Here is a 14,433-nt window from a genome sequence, read left to right as displayed (position 1 = left end):
TTTTTGTCTGGGAAGCTCTTTATTTGACCGTCTATTTCGAATGATAGCCTCGCTGGAGATAGTAATCTTGGTCTCAGATCCTTGCTTTCCATGACCTTGAGTACTTCATGCCATTACTTTCTAGCCTGTAGAGTTTCTGATGAGAAATCAGGTGTCAGCCTTATGGGAACTCCTTTGTAGGTAACAGTTTTCTTTTCTCTTGCTGCCTTTAAGATTCTTCTTTGTCTTTTTAATTTTTGGCATTTTAATTATGATGTGTCTGGGCATTGGTCTGTTTCGGTTCTTCTTGTTTGGGGTTCTCTGTGCCTCCTGAACTTGTGTGACTTTTTCCTTTTCCAGGTTAGGTAAGTTTTCTGCTATTATTTCTTCAAACACCTTCTCTATTGCTTTCTCCCTTTCTGCTTCTTCTGGCACATCTATTATTCTAATATTATTATAGTTCACATTGTCCCACAGCTCCCTTAAGCTGTCGTCCTGTTTTTTGTTTTTTCTTTTTAGTTCTCTGAGTGATATTTTCCAACTCTGTCTTCTAATTAACTGAGTAGATCCTCAGCTTTCCCTAATCTGCTGTGTATTCCTTCCAATGTGTTCTTTATTTGTGTTATGTCATTCTTTATCTTAGACTGTTCTTTTTTTGTAGTTACTATATCTTTTTTCATACTGTTGAGCATTTTTACCATCATTACTCTGAACTCTGATTCAGATAAATTTTTTATCCCTGCTTCATTTATCTCTTCTTCTGGAGAATTCTCTAGTTCTTTCATGTGAGGGTTGTTTCTTTGTCTCCTCATTTTGGCTTTTTGTTTGGATTTGTGACTATATATTAGGTGGATTCTCTATACCTCTCAATCTTTAGTGCAGGACAGTGTTAAAGGCTGTGTCTGACTAATTGGATCAGGCATAGACTCAAAGCCTCCAGAGAACGCTCTGCCAACAGACTGATAGGATGCCTACTTGAATTGCCCCCAGGCAATTGTCCCCAGGCGTGGGGAGAGTTTTTTCAACAAGGTGGGGCAGTTGCTTCTGCCTGGAGGCTAATTGTTACTTTTAATCTCTTAAGTGTCCTCAGGGCAAGGTGTTTTCCATTAGGGTGTGTCCACTGTCTTCCCCCCAGGCAAGGTAGATGTCTGTGTGGGAAAGATGTCCTCCTCTGTGTGAGGGAATGACTCAGCCCAGGAAACTTGGGGTGTCTGCCTTCTGAGCTCTGTCCCCCGAGTCCCCTGTCCTGGGTTCTGCTCTCACAGCTCCAGTCCACCCCCTCCCTCTGCACCAGGTGGGTGGCTCCACAGGGAATTTTGTGTGTTGGCCCTTTAAGAGGGTGCCCCAATGTTCAGCTGCCACTCCCTGGCAGACAGCACCCCACTGCTTTTCACAGCTAGATGTTATGCGGGTACCCTCCTCAGTTCTGGTGCTCTCTGCTGGGGGGCCCAGCTTGGGGATTAGACCCCAGAGTTCTCAGTGGCACCCCCCACAGCTGAGATATCTCTCTGGGACTTCAGTGCCGTCTGTGGGTGCCCGGCCAGCCCTTTCGCCCCTCCGCCCCTCCACCCCTCCTACCAGTCTCTATGCGTCTCCACCTTCGGTCCTCGGGTATCAGGGTTCTCTCCTGCGAGGTTTCCATTGATTATTCAGGAAGTTTTTCTGTATTTTAGTTTTAATACCAGTTTGTTCCTGGGAGCATGTCCATGCCAGATATCTTCTTTTTTCTTAAAGTACAATTGATATACAACATTATATGAGTTTCAGGTGTACAACATAACAACTTGATATTTGTATATATTGCAGAATGATCATGACAGTAAGTCTACTTGGCATCCATCACTACCAGTTAGAATTACTTTTTCTTGTGATGAGAACTTTTAAGATCTATTCTCTTAGCAACTTTTAAACACACAACACAGTACTGTTAACTGTAGTCTCCAAGCTGTACATTACATCCCCAGGACTTACTCATTTTATAACTAGAAGTTCGTACCTTTTGACGCTCTTTTTTGTTATTGATTATTAGCTCAATTCTGTTATAATCCGTGAACTTATTCATGTGATTTAATTATTAAAAATTGTTGACATTTGTTTTATTGGCTAATCTTGGTTGATGTTTCATGTGCATTTGAAAGAATTTGTGTTCTCTTGTTGGAGAGATAGTACTATGAATATTATTAGTTAAATCAAATTGGCTGATGGTGGTGTTCACATCGGCTACATCCTTTCTGGTGTTTTGTCTAGTTCATATATCCCCTTTTTATGTGGGACACCCTGACCTGCGAGGTAGACATCTTAATTTTCTCTTACAAATGCTTTGTTACTTTTCTTAGTCTTGATTCTTGCTGTGCTTCATTTTGGATTATTTCTATCACTTATCTTCAGCTTTATTGATACTCTACTGTGTTTGACCTCTTAAAGTCTATCTTGTTTATTTTTTCTTTTAAGGTGTGTTTTTTTGTAACACAATACACTTGTGTTATTCTATTTAAGCTACTAACTTTGTGGTAATTTGTTACAGCAGCAGCAGGAAACTAATACACTTTCACCCACCAGCACATCAGCTCCAAGAGGCCAGGATGTGTCTTGTTCTCAGCCATGTCCCCAGCACCTTGAGCGGGGTCTCACTCACGGGAGGTGCTCCGGAGATACTTGTTGATTGACTGGGCGGCTGTTTCAACAACCAGGAGCTCCATCCCCTGGACTGAGATGAATGACCCAGAGTGGTCATCTGATCTTTTAGGATATTTTCATCTCTAGAAGTTCTGTTTGCTTGTGTTTTACACCTTCACTTTCTCTCCCTGTGTTTATGCTTCCCCTCTACTTTGTTGAACACAAGGAGTTTATCTGTAATCTCCAGTTTCAGATCCTTGTCTCTTGGTAGCATCACATCAGTTACTTTGGGGTCTGTTTCTGTTGATTAGTTTCCCTCCTGGTTAGGTGTCATATTTTCCTGCTTCTTGGTTTTGTTATTGGATGCTGGGCCTTGTGCATTTTACATCGTTGAGTGGCAGGTTTTGTTGTATTCTTTTAAGCTGCATTGGACTTGGACCAAATGCAGTAACTGAAGTTAAAATCTGTATCAGCTGAGTCCACACTTAAGGACTTACTCGTCATCTTGTGCCCTGTTTATAAGGCCTTCACCTCATCCCTTGTCAGCAGGAATCGTTACTGTCCCGGTTCTTGGTTGCTGCTCCGAGTCTGTCCTGTGTGCCGGGCAGCGCTGTTGGTGTGATACACAGCGAGAGCAGGCCAGGAAAGGTGATTGAGGTCACCACACCACTCATTTGACAGGGCCATGCTTACATAGAGAATTCGCTACCCTGATCTGTGAAAGGAACTTAGAAGGGTCTTGGTGGATCCAGGGAGCAGCCACTCGAGCATGGGGAGGGGAGAAGGTGTGGTTAGGGTCCTGGGCAGCAGAATGGCTGCTGAGGAACTGCGGGCCCGACTGGTGGGCTCGCTGGGGTCCCCCTCACACCCCTGGGTAGCAGGAGCAAGCTGAGAAAAGGCAGGGAACCAGGGGGAGACCTGCCCCCGCAGTGCCCCTCCAGCACCCTCTGCTGACAAGGCTGGACATGGTGCCACTGGCCAAGGAGCAGTGTGCAGGGCCCGCCCTTCACAGAGCAGGGCTGGGAGGGTGGGTTGAAGAGGTAGTTGATGGCTGGCTCAGCCTGCTCCCTGAGTAGGTGTTGATCTTTTCGCTGAGGCGTGACAGGAAGAGAGAATAGTCTTCAGGATTGAGTGGGTCCGTGCTCCAGGCAAAGGGGGTGAGTGCAGTGAGGTTAGAGCAGCGTCTGCATTGGAACCTGGAAGCCTGTGGTCAGGAAGGTCGTTTGTTCCCAGGGTGGAAGGTTCCACGCGGGAGCTCCATGCCGGCTCACTTTGTAGTCACTCGGGCTGTGGTTCAGGAGCCCAAGAAGGAGGTGGCCCTGGTCCCGCATGTGGTTCTGAGCGCTGCAGCCAGGTGGGCAGAACAGGAGCGCCGCTTCACGGGGTGCCTGCCACCCGCCTGAGGAGTGACGCCAGCCCTCGGGGACAGGCAGACTTGATGGGTGACAAGAGGAGGAACCATGCGTTTTCTCCATGTGACTCTGCCCTTGGTGCCAGAGAGAAGAAGTCCTGTGTAACATCCGTTCAGAAAGTTCCAGTGTCTCGGTTTTGTGTGTTTTCTAAAAGGCATGTTTCTGAAATTTGCATGAGCATTTAAACATGAGTCTGTGCTGTTCTCTCTTTCAAGCAGGGCCAGGACTTCCTTCTCCACAGCCCTCTGGGCGGGTCCCCGGCGGAGGCAGGCGGCGGGAGGCTGGCTCTGGGCGCCCAGCCACTGCCCTCCGACACGTCTTGTGCTTGTGAGGCCTGCAGCGAGCGCAGGTACGGTGGGCGTGCAGGAGGGGGGGGGCGCCGAGTGGGTGCTGGGGCTGGTCAGGACCGGCTTCTTCCTAAAGGCCACACCCTCCTGAGAGGGAGCCAGTGGCCGGGCGGTGGTGAGGGAGACCGGGCGAGTGAAGCTCCTCCCTCCTTCCCGCCCTGAGGACTGACCTGAGGGAGCGAGTCCTCAGGAGGGACAGGAGCCAGGACTCAGTCATCGGAACCCAGGGTCGGTGGAGTGGACTGGGGCCGGGCCGTGGTGGGGGTGAGAGCTGCCTCATGGCCCCGGGCAGTGGAGGTCTGGGAGCGGGGCTGGTCAGCATTCCCCATCCCTGTTGTGGGAGGGGGCCGACGTCTCCCAGAGACGAGGTCTCGGGGACTGGCTGACCAAGGGCACCCCAGGGGCTGTGCCAGCCCGCTGCAGCGACAGCAGAGCCGGATGGAGTGGGGAAGGAAGTGGGTGTGGACGGGAGGGCCGTGATGGAGTCGGGGATGGCGAGGGTGGTGCTGACTGACCCTGACCCCCTGCCTTGTGCTGCCTCACAGAGAGATCTCGGCAGAGACGGACCGGGAGCCGCAGCAGCTGCAGAACTACTGGTCTGAAGTGCGCTACATGGTCCGCTGCATTTACCGCCAGGCGGGGACCCCGTTGGCAGACGACCAAGACCAGTCCCTGGTGCCCGATAAGGAGGGGGTGAAGGAGCTCGTGGATAGGTACACGTGTCCCCTGTGTCTTGTCCTTCCTCGCCGGTGCCCAGGGAGCTGTGCTCTCGGGCTGGGTGCACTGCGGGGACTCAGCAGACAGCTGGCAGGAGGGAGTCCTCTGTGTCAGGTTACAAGCTCTGGTTTGCTGAAACCCTTACTGCCCACCTAGTGGGAGTGGAGTCACCCTTCTGCCACTTCTCGTGTTGAGATTGACACTAAGTACTTCCTGTGCTGGGTGCTGCTGAGCACTGGCTTAGCCTGAGGAAGACAGTGGGCAGCTGTCGCATCCACGCAGGCTCCGTGCAGCACGGCAGCCGGGGAGCAGGCACTGCGCCTGAGTGGCCAGCGCTGTGGCCAGGCCTGCCCGTGGGTGTCTCAGACGGCAGTGGCTTACGCGTGGCGTCTGCTCTTCAGACCCCCATGCTCATGACAATGCAGAATTTGAGGTGGACCTAACTTTTATTTTTCCTTATAGTCTTAGCATCTTTTCTCTCTTTTTTGAAATGTTCCAAATAAAAGTGATAAATTTGAGTTATACATTTCATGGATTGGTTCTCATATTGGTTTCTTTTTCTCACGTTTTGAATGCGGCACCTTCGGGGGTTTTATAAACTCTTGCTTGCTGTGCCTTAGTTTATCCCGGACACGGGAGTAGTGGTTGGCCGTGGGCTGTGCTGACTGGTGGATGGATTCCGCCGGCGTGTTCGGGGTTTGACCTGTGAACCCCGCTGTGGCTGAGCTGGTTCCAGGGGGGCCAGGTACCGTTTTTGCAGTTAGGTTTCCCAGTGAGCGGTAGGAAGATCTCGGCAACCTGCACATGAGAACCGTGACTCCCCGGCTTATGAAGAGCCTAAAGTGAGATCAAAGGCAATTGAGAGAAAATATGCAGCAGCTAGTGTAGCGGAGGGACGTCTGGCAGAGATGGGACAGTGGCCTGTGGGTGGCTGAGGTTTGGGAAGCACGTTATCTAATAGTGAAACCCACTGTTAGGCTTGGGTAAGTCCGCGTCCCCATGCGGCTGTATGTACTGTGTTATTCCTAGTCTTTGTGTCCAAGAGCACTTTGTGTTTGAATCCCGATGAGTCAGGAGGGATGTCTGTGAGGCCCATTTCCAGGGCTTGTCTCGCTGGCGGAGGTGACCCTCTCCTCTCCCGCCCTCGCATCCTGCAGGATCTGCTCTGCTGCCACCTTCTGCCTCCTCGCCTGTCCCACACCCTTCATTCCTGCCCTGGGGCCTTGCATTTGCTCTTCTCTCTCTGGCATGTTCTTCCCTTTTCAGGATTTCTCTCTTTTTTTTCTCCTTCTGTCATTCACATTAGTCTTCAGGCAGCTTCTCAAAGAGGCTCCCTATCTAAAGTCTCAGGGCCTCCTCACATCACCCGTGACACTCACCTTTCTTTTCTTAAATTGCTGCCCACCAACCACATTGCATGTGTGCGTGTGTGTGTGTGCGTGTGCACGGCGGAATGGCCTCCACCACACGGGGCAGTGCAGTGCAAGTATGTGTGGATGACAACATCTCCAGCACCCTCCTTTCTCTCGGTGTATAACTTTAAGAAGATCTATTTGCAAAGTACGACGGTCATTTCATTACATTCATAAGATCAACAATGGACAAGGAAAGAAGATGAAATGTGTGACTGATTTTGCCATGCTCATTAAATGTATAGCTAAGAAGGAGGTGTCCAGTCTGCCTGTACGTTTGATTGTCCCTGTGTCACTCGAATCTTGTGTGGGTTTTCTTTAGCAGATGAAAAACATTCTGTTTCAGCGGACAGGTTGCTAGAGCAGTGGTCGCCAACCTTTCAGACCTCACGGACTACCATGGTCCACAGACCTCTGGTTGGCGACCGCTGTGCTGGATTATTCTGCTAAAAAATCAGTTTACCTCTGCGGAGTGTACTAATCCACAGTGGTTTTTACTGTGTTCTAGCCACATTTTGTATAAGGTGTCACATGTTCCATTGCAGGATTTTACGTGGCCTTTGTCTTTTACAGCCTAGATGGTGTGGCCATTTTAAAGTGGGATAAAGTGGAATAGGTGCCCTGGCCAGTGTGGCTCAGTTGGTTGAACATTGTCCTGTGCACTAAAAGGTCGCTGGTTTGGTTCCCGGTCAGGGCACATACCTAGGTCGCCTGGTTGATCCCCCGTTGGGGCGAGTATGGGAGGCAACCGATCAGTGTTTCTCTCTCACATCAATGTTTCTCTCTCCTTCTCCCTTCTTCTTTCTCTAAAAAAAAATCAATAAAAACATATTTAAAAAAATAAAGTGGAGTAGGCGATAACTCACCTTTTTCTCTTTTGACCAAATGTGGTGCCCAGCGGTGGAAGGATTCACTCTATAAAGTGCAGGAGCTGTGAGGCGCCGTGTATGTACAGCTCGTGTCTACACAGCGGCCACTCCACTGACCGGGTGTAGCTGGACGTGGGGTTGCTGCTGCCGTGTCCTAGGTTTCCATCTGCAGGCTCCTCAGAGGCACACGATGAAAAGTGACGCCAAATACTGCAGAGCAAGTCAGAAAAGCAGTGCACGACAGTGTTAACTTACTGTGGCTGGGCCGGGGGATGCATTAATTTTTTCTTGCTCTTCAGCTTACAAGTTTTATTTTATGCTTTTATTGGTTTCCTGGTGGGATGATTTAAATGAGATATGCTGTCTGTACGTTTCTCCTGATTTTGAAAATAACGCCAGCCCCTTTGGGTTGTGCACTGCGTTCCTGGCAGGAAGGAGAAGCAGTCCGTGGCCGCCCCCCACCCTGAGATTACCTCATTAGGGTCACTCTCTTCACCTGTGAACATACCAGCATTCAAACATATTACTTGTCTTCAGCCGCCTATGTTTTCACTTCAGTGGTCCAGGGTGGAGAAGGCCCGTCTCCGGCAGCCGCCTCCGCACTGCTGTGTCTGCTCTGCCACCTGCTGGCTCCGTAGGCTTCAGCACCTTCCCCGTCTGTGTGGGCTTCAGTGTTCAGTAATGTGAGAGCCCACGTGGGTAGGTGACTGAGTTAGTGCAGGTGAGAGTCAGCCCACCAGGTGGTGACTGAGTTAGTGCTGACACAGAGTAAGGTCTCAATAAATGTATTTTTTTCTGGCTGTTATGGATGGCGTGGGAAAGTTCCAGACACTTTCTGCCTGTCTCCCTCTGTTGCCTTGGGCAAATGTATCTCTCCCGGTGTGAGAAGGTGGTGGCATTTCAGATGGGCTCCTGGGGAAAGGCTTCAGGAAAGATGCTCATGGATATAAAAAGGTGCTCGAGGGGAGATGCGGGGTCCCGGGTGAGTGGTGACTGTCCTTCTCTGTGCAGGCTCTGCGAGAGAGACCCCTACCAGCTGTACCAGCGGCTGGAGCAGCAAGCCCGAGAGTACGTGCTGGAGATGAAGGTCCGCCTCCTGCGGCAGTTGTCAGCTGCAGCGCGAGTGCGGGCGCCGTCGGGCCTGCAGGGCCCGCCGCAGGCCCACCAGTTCATCTCCCTGCTGCTCGAGGAGTATGGCGCCCTCTGCCAGGCGGCACGCACCATCAGCACCTTCCTGGGCACTCTGGTAAGAGCGCGTGCCTTTCTGGGCCTTGTTGGGAACTAAGCCGCGTAATGGTGAGGCTGAGACCTGGTGGTGTCGTTCGGGGGGCCGGGCGGAGCCTGCCTTCTCTCCTCTTCTCCCCCCTCCCTATCTGCTGCTGATAAAAGTCTTGAGTGGATGGACAGGCAGTGACGTGTCATGAAACACTGTTTGGAGAGCGTGAGGCCTAGGGAGCGAGGAGGCCGGGGACAGGATGCAGTGAGGAACAGTGTGTGGTCAACAGGGACAAGAAGGAAAAATGTCCGCATTGTCAGCTGGTCACTGTCGTTACCGTACACAGAGGCCCGTGTTGGATGGGATGTATGCGGGGGGCACCTGCTCATGGGGCCTTTCAGTCCTTTCACTGGACAGTCCAAGCTGGAGAAAGGATGGGTGCTGTCCAGTCAGGTGCCGTCCCCACCCCTGGGTCTTGGACCGCCACCAGGAGTAAAGGGACGAGGGGGTGCTGTGGAAATGGAGCTCCTGGAAACTGGATGTGCTGAGGTCATTTGGAGACAGGCCTGCTGGTTGGAAGCTGACCTGCTCCCCAGAGACAGCCTCTCGTCTCCTGTCAGAGAAGCACCTGTTCACCAACAACAGTCTGGGCCTGTGTGTGTGTGAGTGTGTGTGAGTGTGTGTGTGTGTGTGTGTGTGTGTGTGTGTGTGTTTGTTTAAATATATTTTTATTGATTTCAGAGAGGAAGGGAGAGAGAGAGAAGCATCAATGATGAGAGAGAATCATATCGGCTGCCTCCTGCACGCCCCACACAGGGAATCGAACTGTGACCTCCTGGTTCATAGGTCGACGCTCAACCACGAGCAACACCGGCCGGGCCGGTTATTTTTTATTATCACTTAAATTTTATTAAATGATACTTACTGGGCTGGTATTGGGTGCTTTCTTAGTGATAAAACTACACTTTGAAACAAATATAGTAAGTGGCTCCTAAGATTTTAAGCCCTAGTGGTCTGTGTGTGATTCTAAAGTTGATAGACTTTTTCACCAGAAAAGTTTACAAACACCATTTTGCAAGTAATCTCGGGTTCAAGGGACTCCCTTGAGCATCGATGCAGTAGATGTTGGCATTCCTCCCGTGGCTCCCTACGACCTCAAGGAAAGCACTCGTTTTAGAAAAGCAGCTGGTGGGTGGTGGGCCGTGGGCCCTGTGTCAGGACCGTGTCAGAGAAGCGGAGTTCGGGGCTGAGCAGGCTACGCTGCCTTGGGGCTGCGCCTGCAGCAGCACCTGCAGCCCTGCCTCCACCTCGGCCTCCTGGGCCTCGCCCTGCTGTCCAGAGGTCCAGATCCTGCGCAGCCTCCGCTGTGACAGCACCTGGGGTTCCCGCGGCTCCCGCCTGCACCTGCCTGGTGCCCTGCTGTGCTGCCTCCATGCAGGCCCCGGCCTGTCAGATAGGGTGCTGTTTGTGACGCTAACAAAAGTTAGTTTGAACCATACTTATTAGAGCAAATCCCTAGCAATTTACACAGAAATGTTTTCTTGTGGTTTGAAAAAAAAACTCATGAATTTTAAGCGCAAAATACAGCTATTTGGTCAGTGATTCATTCCACCTGGTTCACACATAGAGATACTCACTTTGGTTTCCAGTGGTCCAGCAGCGAGGCTCTCGGAGCACTTCTCTCCCCCAGGGGAACAGGGAAGTGCTGGTAACAGACTGAACAAGGTGGCAGGAAAGGCAGAAGCCTCAGGGCTGAGAAGTTCACGTGCTCAAAAGCCCACGTTCACCCCGGCTGCGGCCTGCGTCCCTCCCAGGGTGGGGTCTGCACGTGATGCTGGGACCACCAGTGATGGCACCTCAGTGTGAGGTGACGCAGAGGCTCCGAGCACTGGATTGACAGTGGGACATTCGCCCTCTGACCGGGGTGGGTCGGTGAGGGGGAGGGGGGCACAGTCTTGTCTCCCGGAGATTGTAACAGAGCTGCTGCCGCAGAGGTGCGTGGTCTGACAGGTGCTGCTGGCGTCTCTGGGAAACTCGAGCTTGGGCTGACTGCCCTGCGTGCTTCCGGGCTGCCAGTAAAGCAGCCATAGATCACTCTGTGGGGCTGTCCATGACCTTACGTCCCCATAGACCATTGTCACACCCACAAAACTGAGAGTGGTTTGTTTTTATGGACTAACACCCAGTCCATATAAAACTTTCCCCATTGGCTCAAAAATCTCTTTGTGGTTGGGGTGTTCAAATGAGGATCCAAGAAGGTTCACAAACGGATCACAGCGTCCTTCCCGGCCCGTCCTGTGATCCCCATGGTCTGAAGAGTCTGCAGAACGGAGCTAAGGTCAACTCTGAGTCAGCGTCTCAGAGCAGTTCTCCATAGTTTGGGACTTGGGGTCCTTTAAGCTTACAAACTGAGAGCCCCGAAGAGCTTTTGTTTATGTGGACTTTTAATCAATATTTACTGTATATCCTCACCCGAGGATATTTTTTCCCATTGATTTCTAGAGATAGTGGAAGGGAGGGAGGGGGAAGAGGGAGAGAGAGGAAACACTGATGTGAGAGAGACACGTCTATTGGTTGCCTCCCTCACGCACCCCTACGGGGCTGGAGAACCTGCAACCGAGGTACGTCCTCTTGACCAGAACTTGAACCCACGACCCTTAGGCGGATGCTCTGACCACTTAGCATCTGGTCAGGGCACAAATAGCATATTTTAAATAAAACATTAATTTTTTCAAAGCAACACATTTACTTATTTTAAATATGTTTCTGTTAATTTTAAAGAGGAAGGGGGAGAGAGAGAGAGAAACATTGATGAGAGAGAACTATCAATTGGCTACCTCCTGCACACACCCTACCAGGGATCGAGCTTGAAACCCAGGCATGTACTCCTATTGTGAATTGAACCAGCAACCTGTTGGTGCAAGGGTTGACCCAACCAACTGAGCCACACCAGCCAGGGCGAACGTATTTATTGACATTTTTGCACATTTCTAGTGCCTGTCCCTGGGTTCTCCCCTGCTCTGCGCACAGCTTGCTGTCCGAGGTTGTCTTGGCTGGGCCCTGAGGAAGGCCTCCCGGAGATGTGTATCTGGGGACGGGAGGAGCGGGCGGCAGCCTTTCGGATGGTGGGGCTTTTCTTAAAGAACACCAGAGCCCGAGGGCACCTACCACGGAAACTGTAGCCTCTGAAACCACGTTGCACAGCAGACCCACACTGGCAGCGGAACCCGCTGCGTAGCTCACACTTGGATTGGACCTGCTCACGCGCGGCTTCCTCACGGCACACGTCGATCACTGGACGCACTGGCTCCCCGGGTGCGTGTCTTCAGCAACACGAGTCTCCGTGTGGAAATGACCGCTAGGCCTTCAGCTGGAGAAGCCTCGCGGCACAGCGGCCGGGGCAGATTCCCTAACTCCGAGTTCCTGGAAGCTCAGGTTGGGTGATCGGCCGCAAATGGGGTCCTGTGTTTTCCTGGAAGCAGCACGGTCACTGCGGTGTGACCCAGCCGGCTAACTCTCTGCCCTCCCTCAGCTTCTCCAGAAACAACACCCCTTCGTCCTGAGCCTGCAGGCCCGTGGAATGCGTTTGCCTGGAAGGTATTTCCCCAAGCGCGACCTTCCGGGAAGTGCACTCGAGGGGTTCATTGCACGCGCCCTGGGGCCAAGCAGGTTGAGGGTCACGGTGTTCCTTATCAAGCATTGAAATAAAGTGGGAACTAGACCTGACTTATGCCTCCAGTCCTCTGGGAAATGCCTGACCAGGCTGTGATGGCCATGAGATCGAAGCTTCCATTCACGGGACACTCGCAGGCTGCACACCTGTGTGTCAGGTCTGCCGTGGGACCTGAAGACACCCTCCTCTTCCAACCCCACACGTCGGCCTTGGGATGTGGGGAGTGAGGCTGGGAGGCCAGAGAGCCCGGAACCACGGCTTTTCCTTCCTGCCCTGCCTCTGGCCCCGCTCCGCCGTCCTCACACAGGCTCACCACTCACAGCACACACCAGCTGCGGCGTCTCTGGCCCCAGCGCAGGGTCGCTGGTGTGAGCAGTGCCAGCCTCAGAGACACTTGCCTCAGCACCTGCGACCGTCCCTCTGGGTCCAGGCGGTGAGGGCGTTTGGGACCTCAGTCTCCACGTGCCTCACTGGGAGGGTGGCTTCAGATCTCACAGAACACACCCAGCATCTTCAGGAACGAATCTTGGCCCGTTCCCTCCAGTAGCTCAGCCCTGGAGCCACAGCTGCGCCCCAGGGTTGTGCCTAGTGCCCGTGCTCGCAGGCTGCCGGCGGGGCCCACAGCCTGTCCCGAAGGTGTAGAGGGCGGGGCAGGTGAGACCCGACTCCTGGGCAGTCCTGCGCCTCTCAGCTGGCCTGGGTCTGGTCTGCAGCTGCCTTGGCTCCTGCTGTTCTGTTGTGGAGACGGTCGTCAGTCAGATCACCGCCTCCTCCTGTGCCCTGGGGGCTGCGGCGTTAGCCTTTGTGTCCCGTGCCTGGCCCAGTGCCTGCGCACAGGGGTCTCCGCTGATGTCCGTGGCACGTGTCCTTTCCACGCTGTGGTCTGTGGCCATGTTGTTACAGCACATTGGGTGACAGTTTCTCGTTCCCGAGGCTGAGTGCACCCCTCCCAGGTCCTGGCGGTCGGCGCGCCCCACTGCCCTGTGCTGAGCACTGGCTCCCAGAGCGACCGGGTGTGAGCAGGGAGGTGTGGGCGGAGCTGGTGTGTGGGGAAAGCGTTAGGTGGAGCCGGCACAGGGCAGGGACACCACCAAGGAGGGTGGGCACTGAGATGTCAGGCCCTGGTGGACCTCCACGGTTCTGACCGCAGGGCTGGTGAGCAGCGGGGGCAGCTCTGCCTCCAGTGTTGTCCGCCTGTGCCAGGCACTAGTCTGGGGCAGGCAGTGGGGGCTTTGGGTGCGGGTCGGGTCATTGCTGCCATCCCAGCTCAGGGCATCCCAGCTCCCTTTGGCTGAATTGGAAACGGGCACAGACCACTGCGTGTCACCCCGAGGAGGCACAATGACGTGTGGAACGTAGGCAGGTTCCCGAGTGGCAGTCGCTCGGTCAGGAGCCTCCCCAGGGCCATAGGTGACTCAAGCACAGGCCGTGCGTGGAGCTTGCACATGGGAGCATGGATTCGCACGTGCAGTTCTAGCAAGACCTGTCAGGAGTGAAGGCTGCGTGTAGGGAAGGTCCTGTCGCCACTTGCTGGCCACTTACGTGGTGTCTCATGGACAGCGCGCCTCTGTCAGAGGGGAGGTTTCTCAAGAGGCAAGAAAACGCGCCTGCATTTAAATATGTGAAAAGGAGGGTTTTCGCTACATGGTGAATCTAATTATAAGGAATGACTGTCAAGTATGTGCAGTCGTTTCTCTTCTTTCTCTGCCCTTTCCTGGCCTGTGGATCTCACCGCGCTGTTTCTGTGTGCGAGTACAGGCGGGAGGCCAGTGGGCCGTGTGGTGCAGGCAGAGACCTCCATCCGAGTACGTGACGCACAGGAGCCAACAGCTCCTCGTGAGCAGAGCTTCTGGGCCTGCGGGGACTGGGGCGGGGGAGAGGCAGGGGCAGTTCTGGGGCGTTTCAGTCTTCAGCAGCTCAGTACGTCTTCTGTTTATTTTTTTAACTAGGAAAATGAGCACTTGAAAAAGTTCCAGGTGACATGGGAGCTGCATAATAAACACCTGTTTGAAAATCTGGTTTTTTCGGAACCTCTTCTTCAGAGCAACTTGCCAGCATTGGTGTCGCAAATCAGGTATTTGGTCTGCACCTGCATGCGCCCCTGGGTGTGAGCTCGCCCTTCTCCTGCCGGGCGTCGTGCGTGCCCCCCGGAAGCAGTGCAGCCTGGGCGTCCTCGCTGGGAAGCCACCGGC

The 14,433-nt window shown here is 53.1% G+C and overlaps 1 protein-coding gene across 3 annotated transcripts in view; it reads left to right on the top strand.

The window, feature by feature from the left end:
- The window catches only part of FAM193A (family with sequence similarity 193, member A), a 105,167-nt gene that overhangs the window by 57,426 nt on the left and 33,308 nt on the right, over nt 1–14,433 (top strand). For 2 of the 3 annotated variants that reach the window (XM_014533494.1, XM_014533495.1), the window contains exons 3-6: nt 4,223–4,356; nt 4,900–5,067; nt 8,364–8,598; nt 14,191–14,315. In XM_014533494.1, the coding sequence (XP_014388980.1) occupies nt 4,223–4,356; nt 4,900–5,067; nt 8,364–8,598; nt 14,191–14,315 (662 nt within the window). The remainder of the gene's footprint in view (nt 1–4,222; nt 4,357–4,899; nt 5,068–8,363; nt 8,599–14,190; nt 14,316–14,433) is intronic. The other variant, XM_014533493.1, reaches the window with a different exon arrangement.

Source organism: Myotis brandtii, unplaced genomic scaffold (genome assembly GCF_000412655.1).
Source record: "Myotis brandtii unplaced genomic scaffold, ASM41265v1 scaffold986, whole genome shotgun sequence".
Lineage (NCBI taxonomy): Eukaryota > Metazoa > Chordata > Mammalia > Chiroptera > Vespertilionidae > Myotis > Myotis brandtii.
The sequence above is the reverse complement of the archived record's forward strand: the minus strand, read 5'-3'. Positions and strand labels throughout refer to the sequence as shown.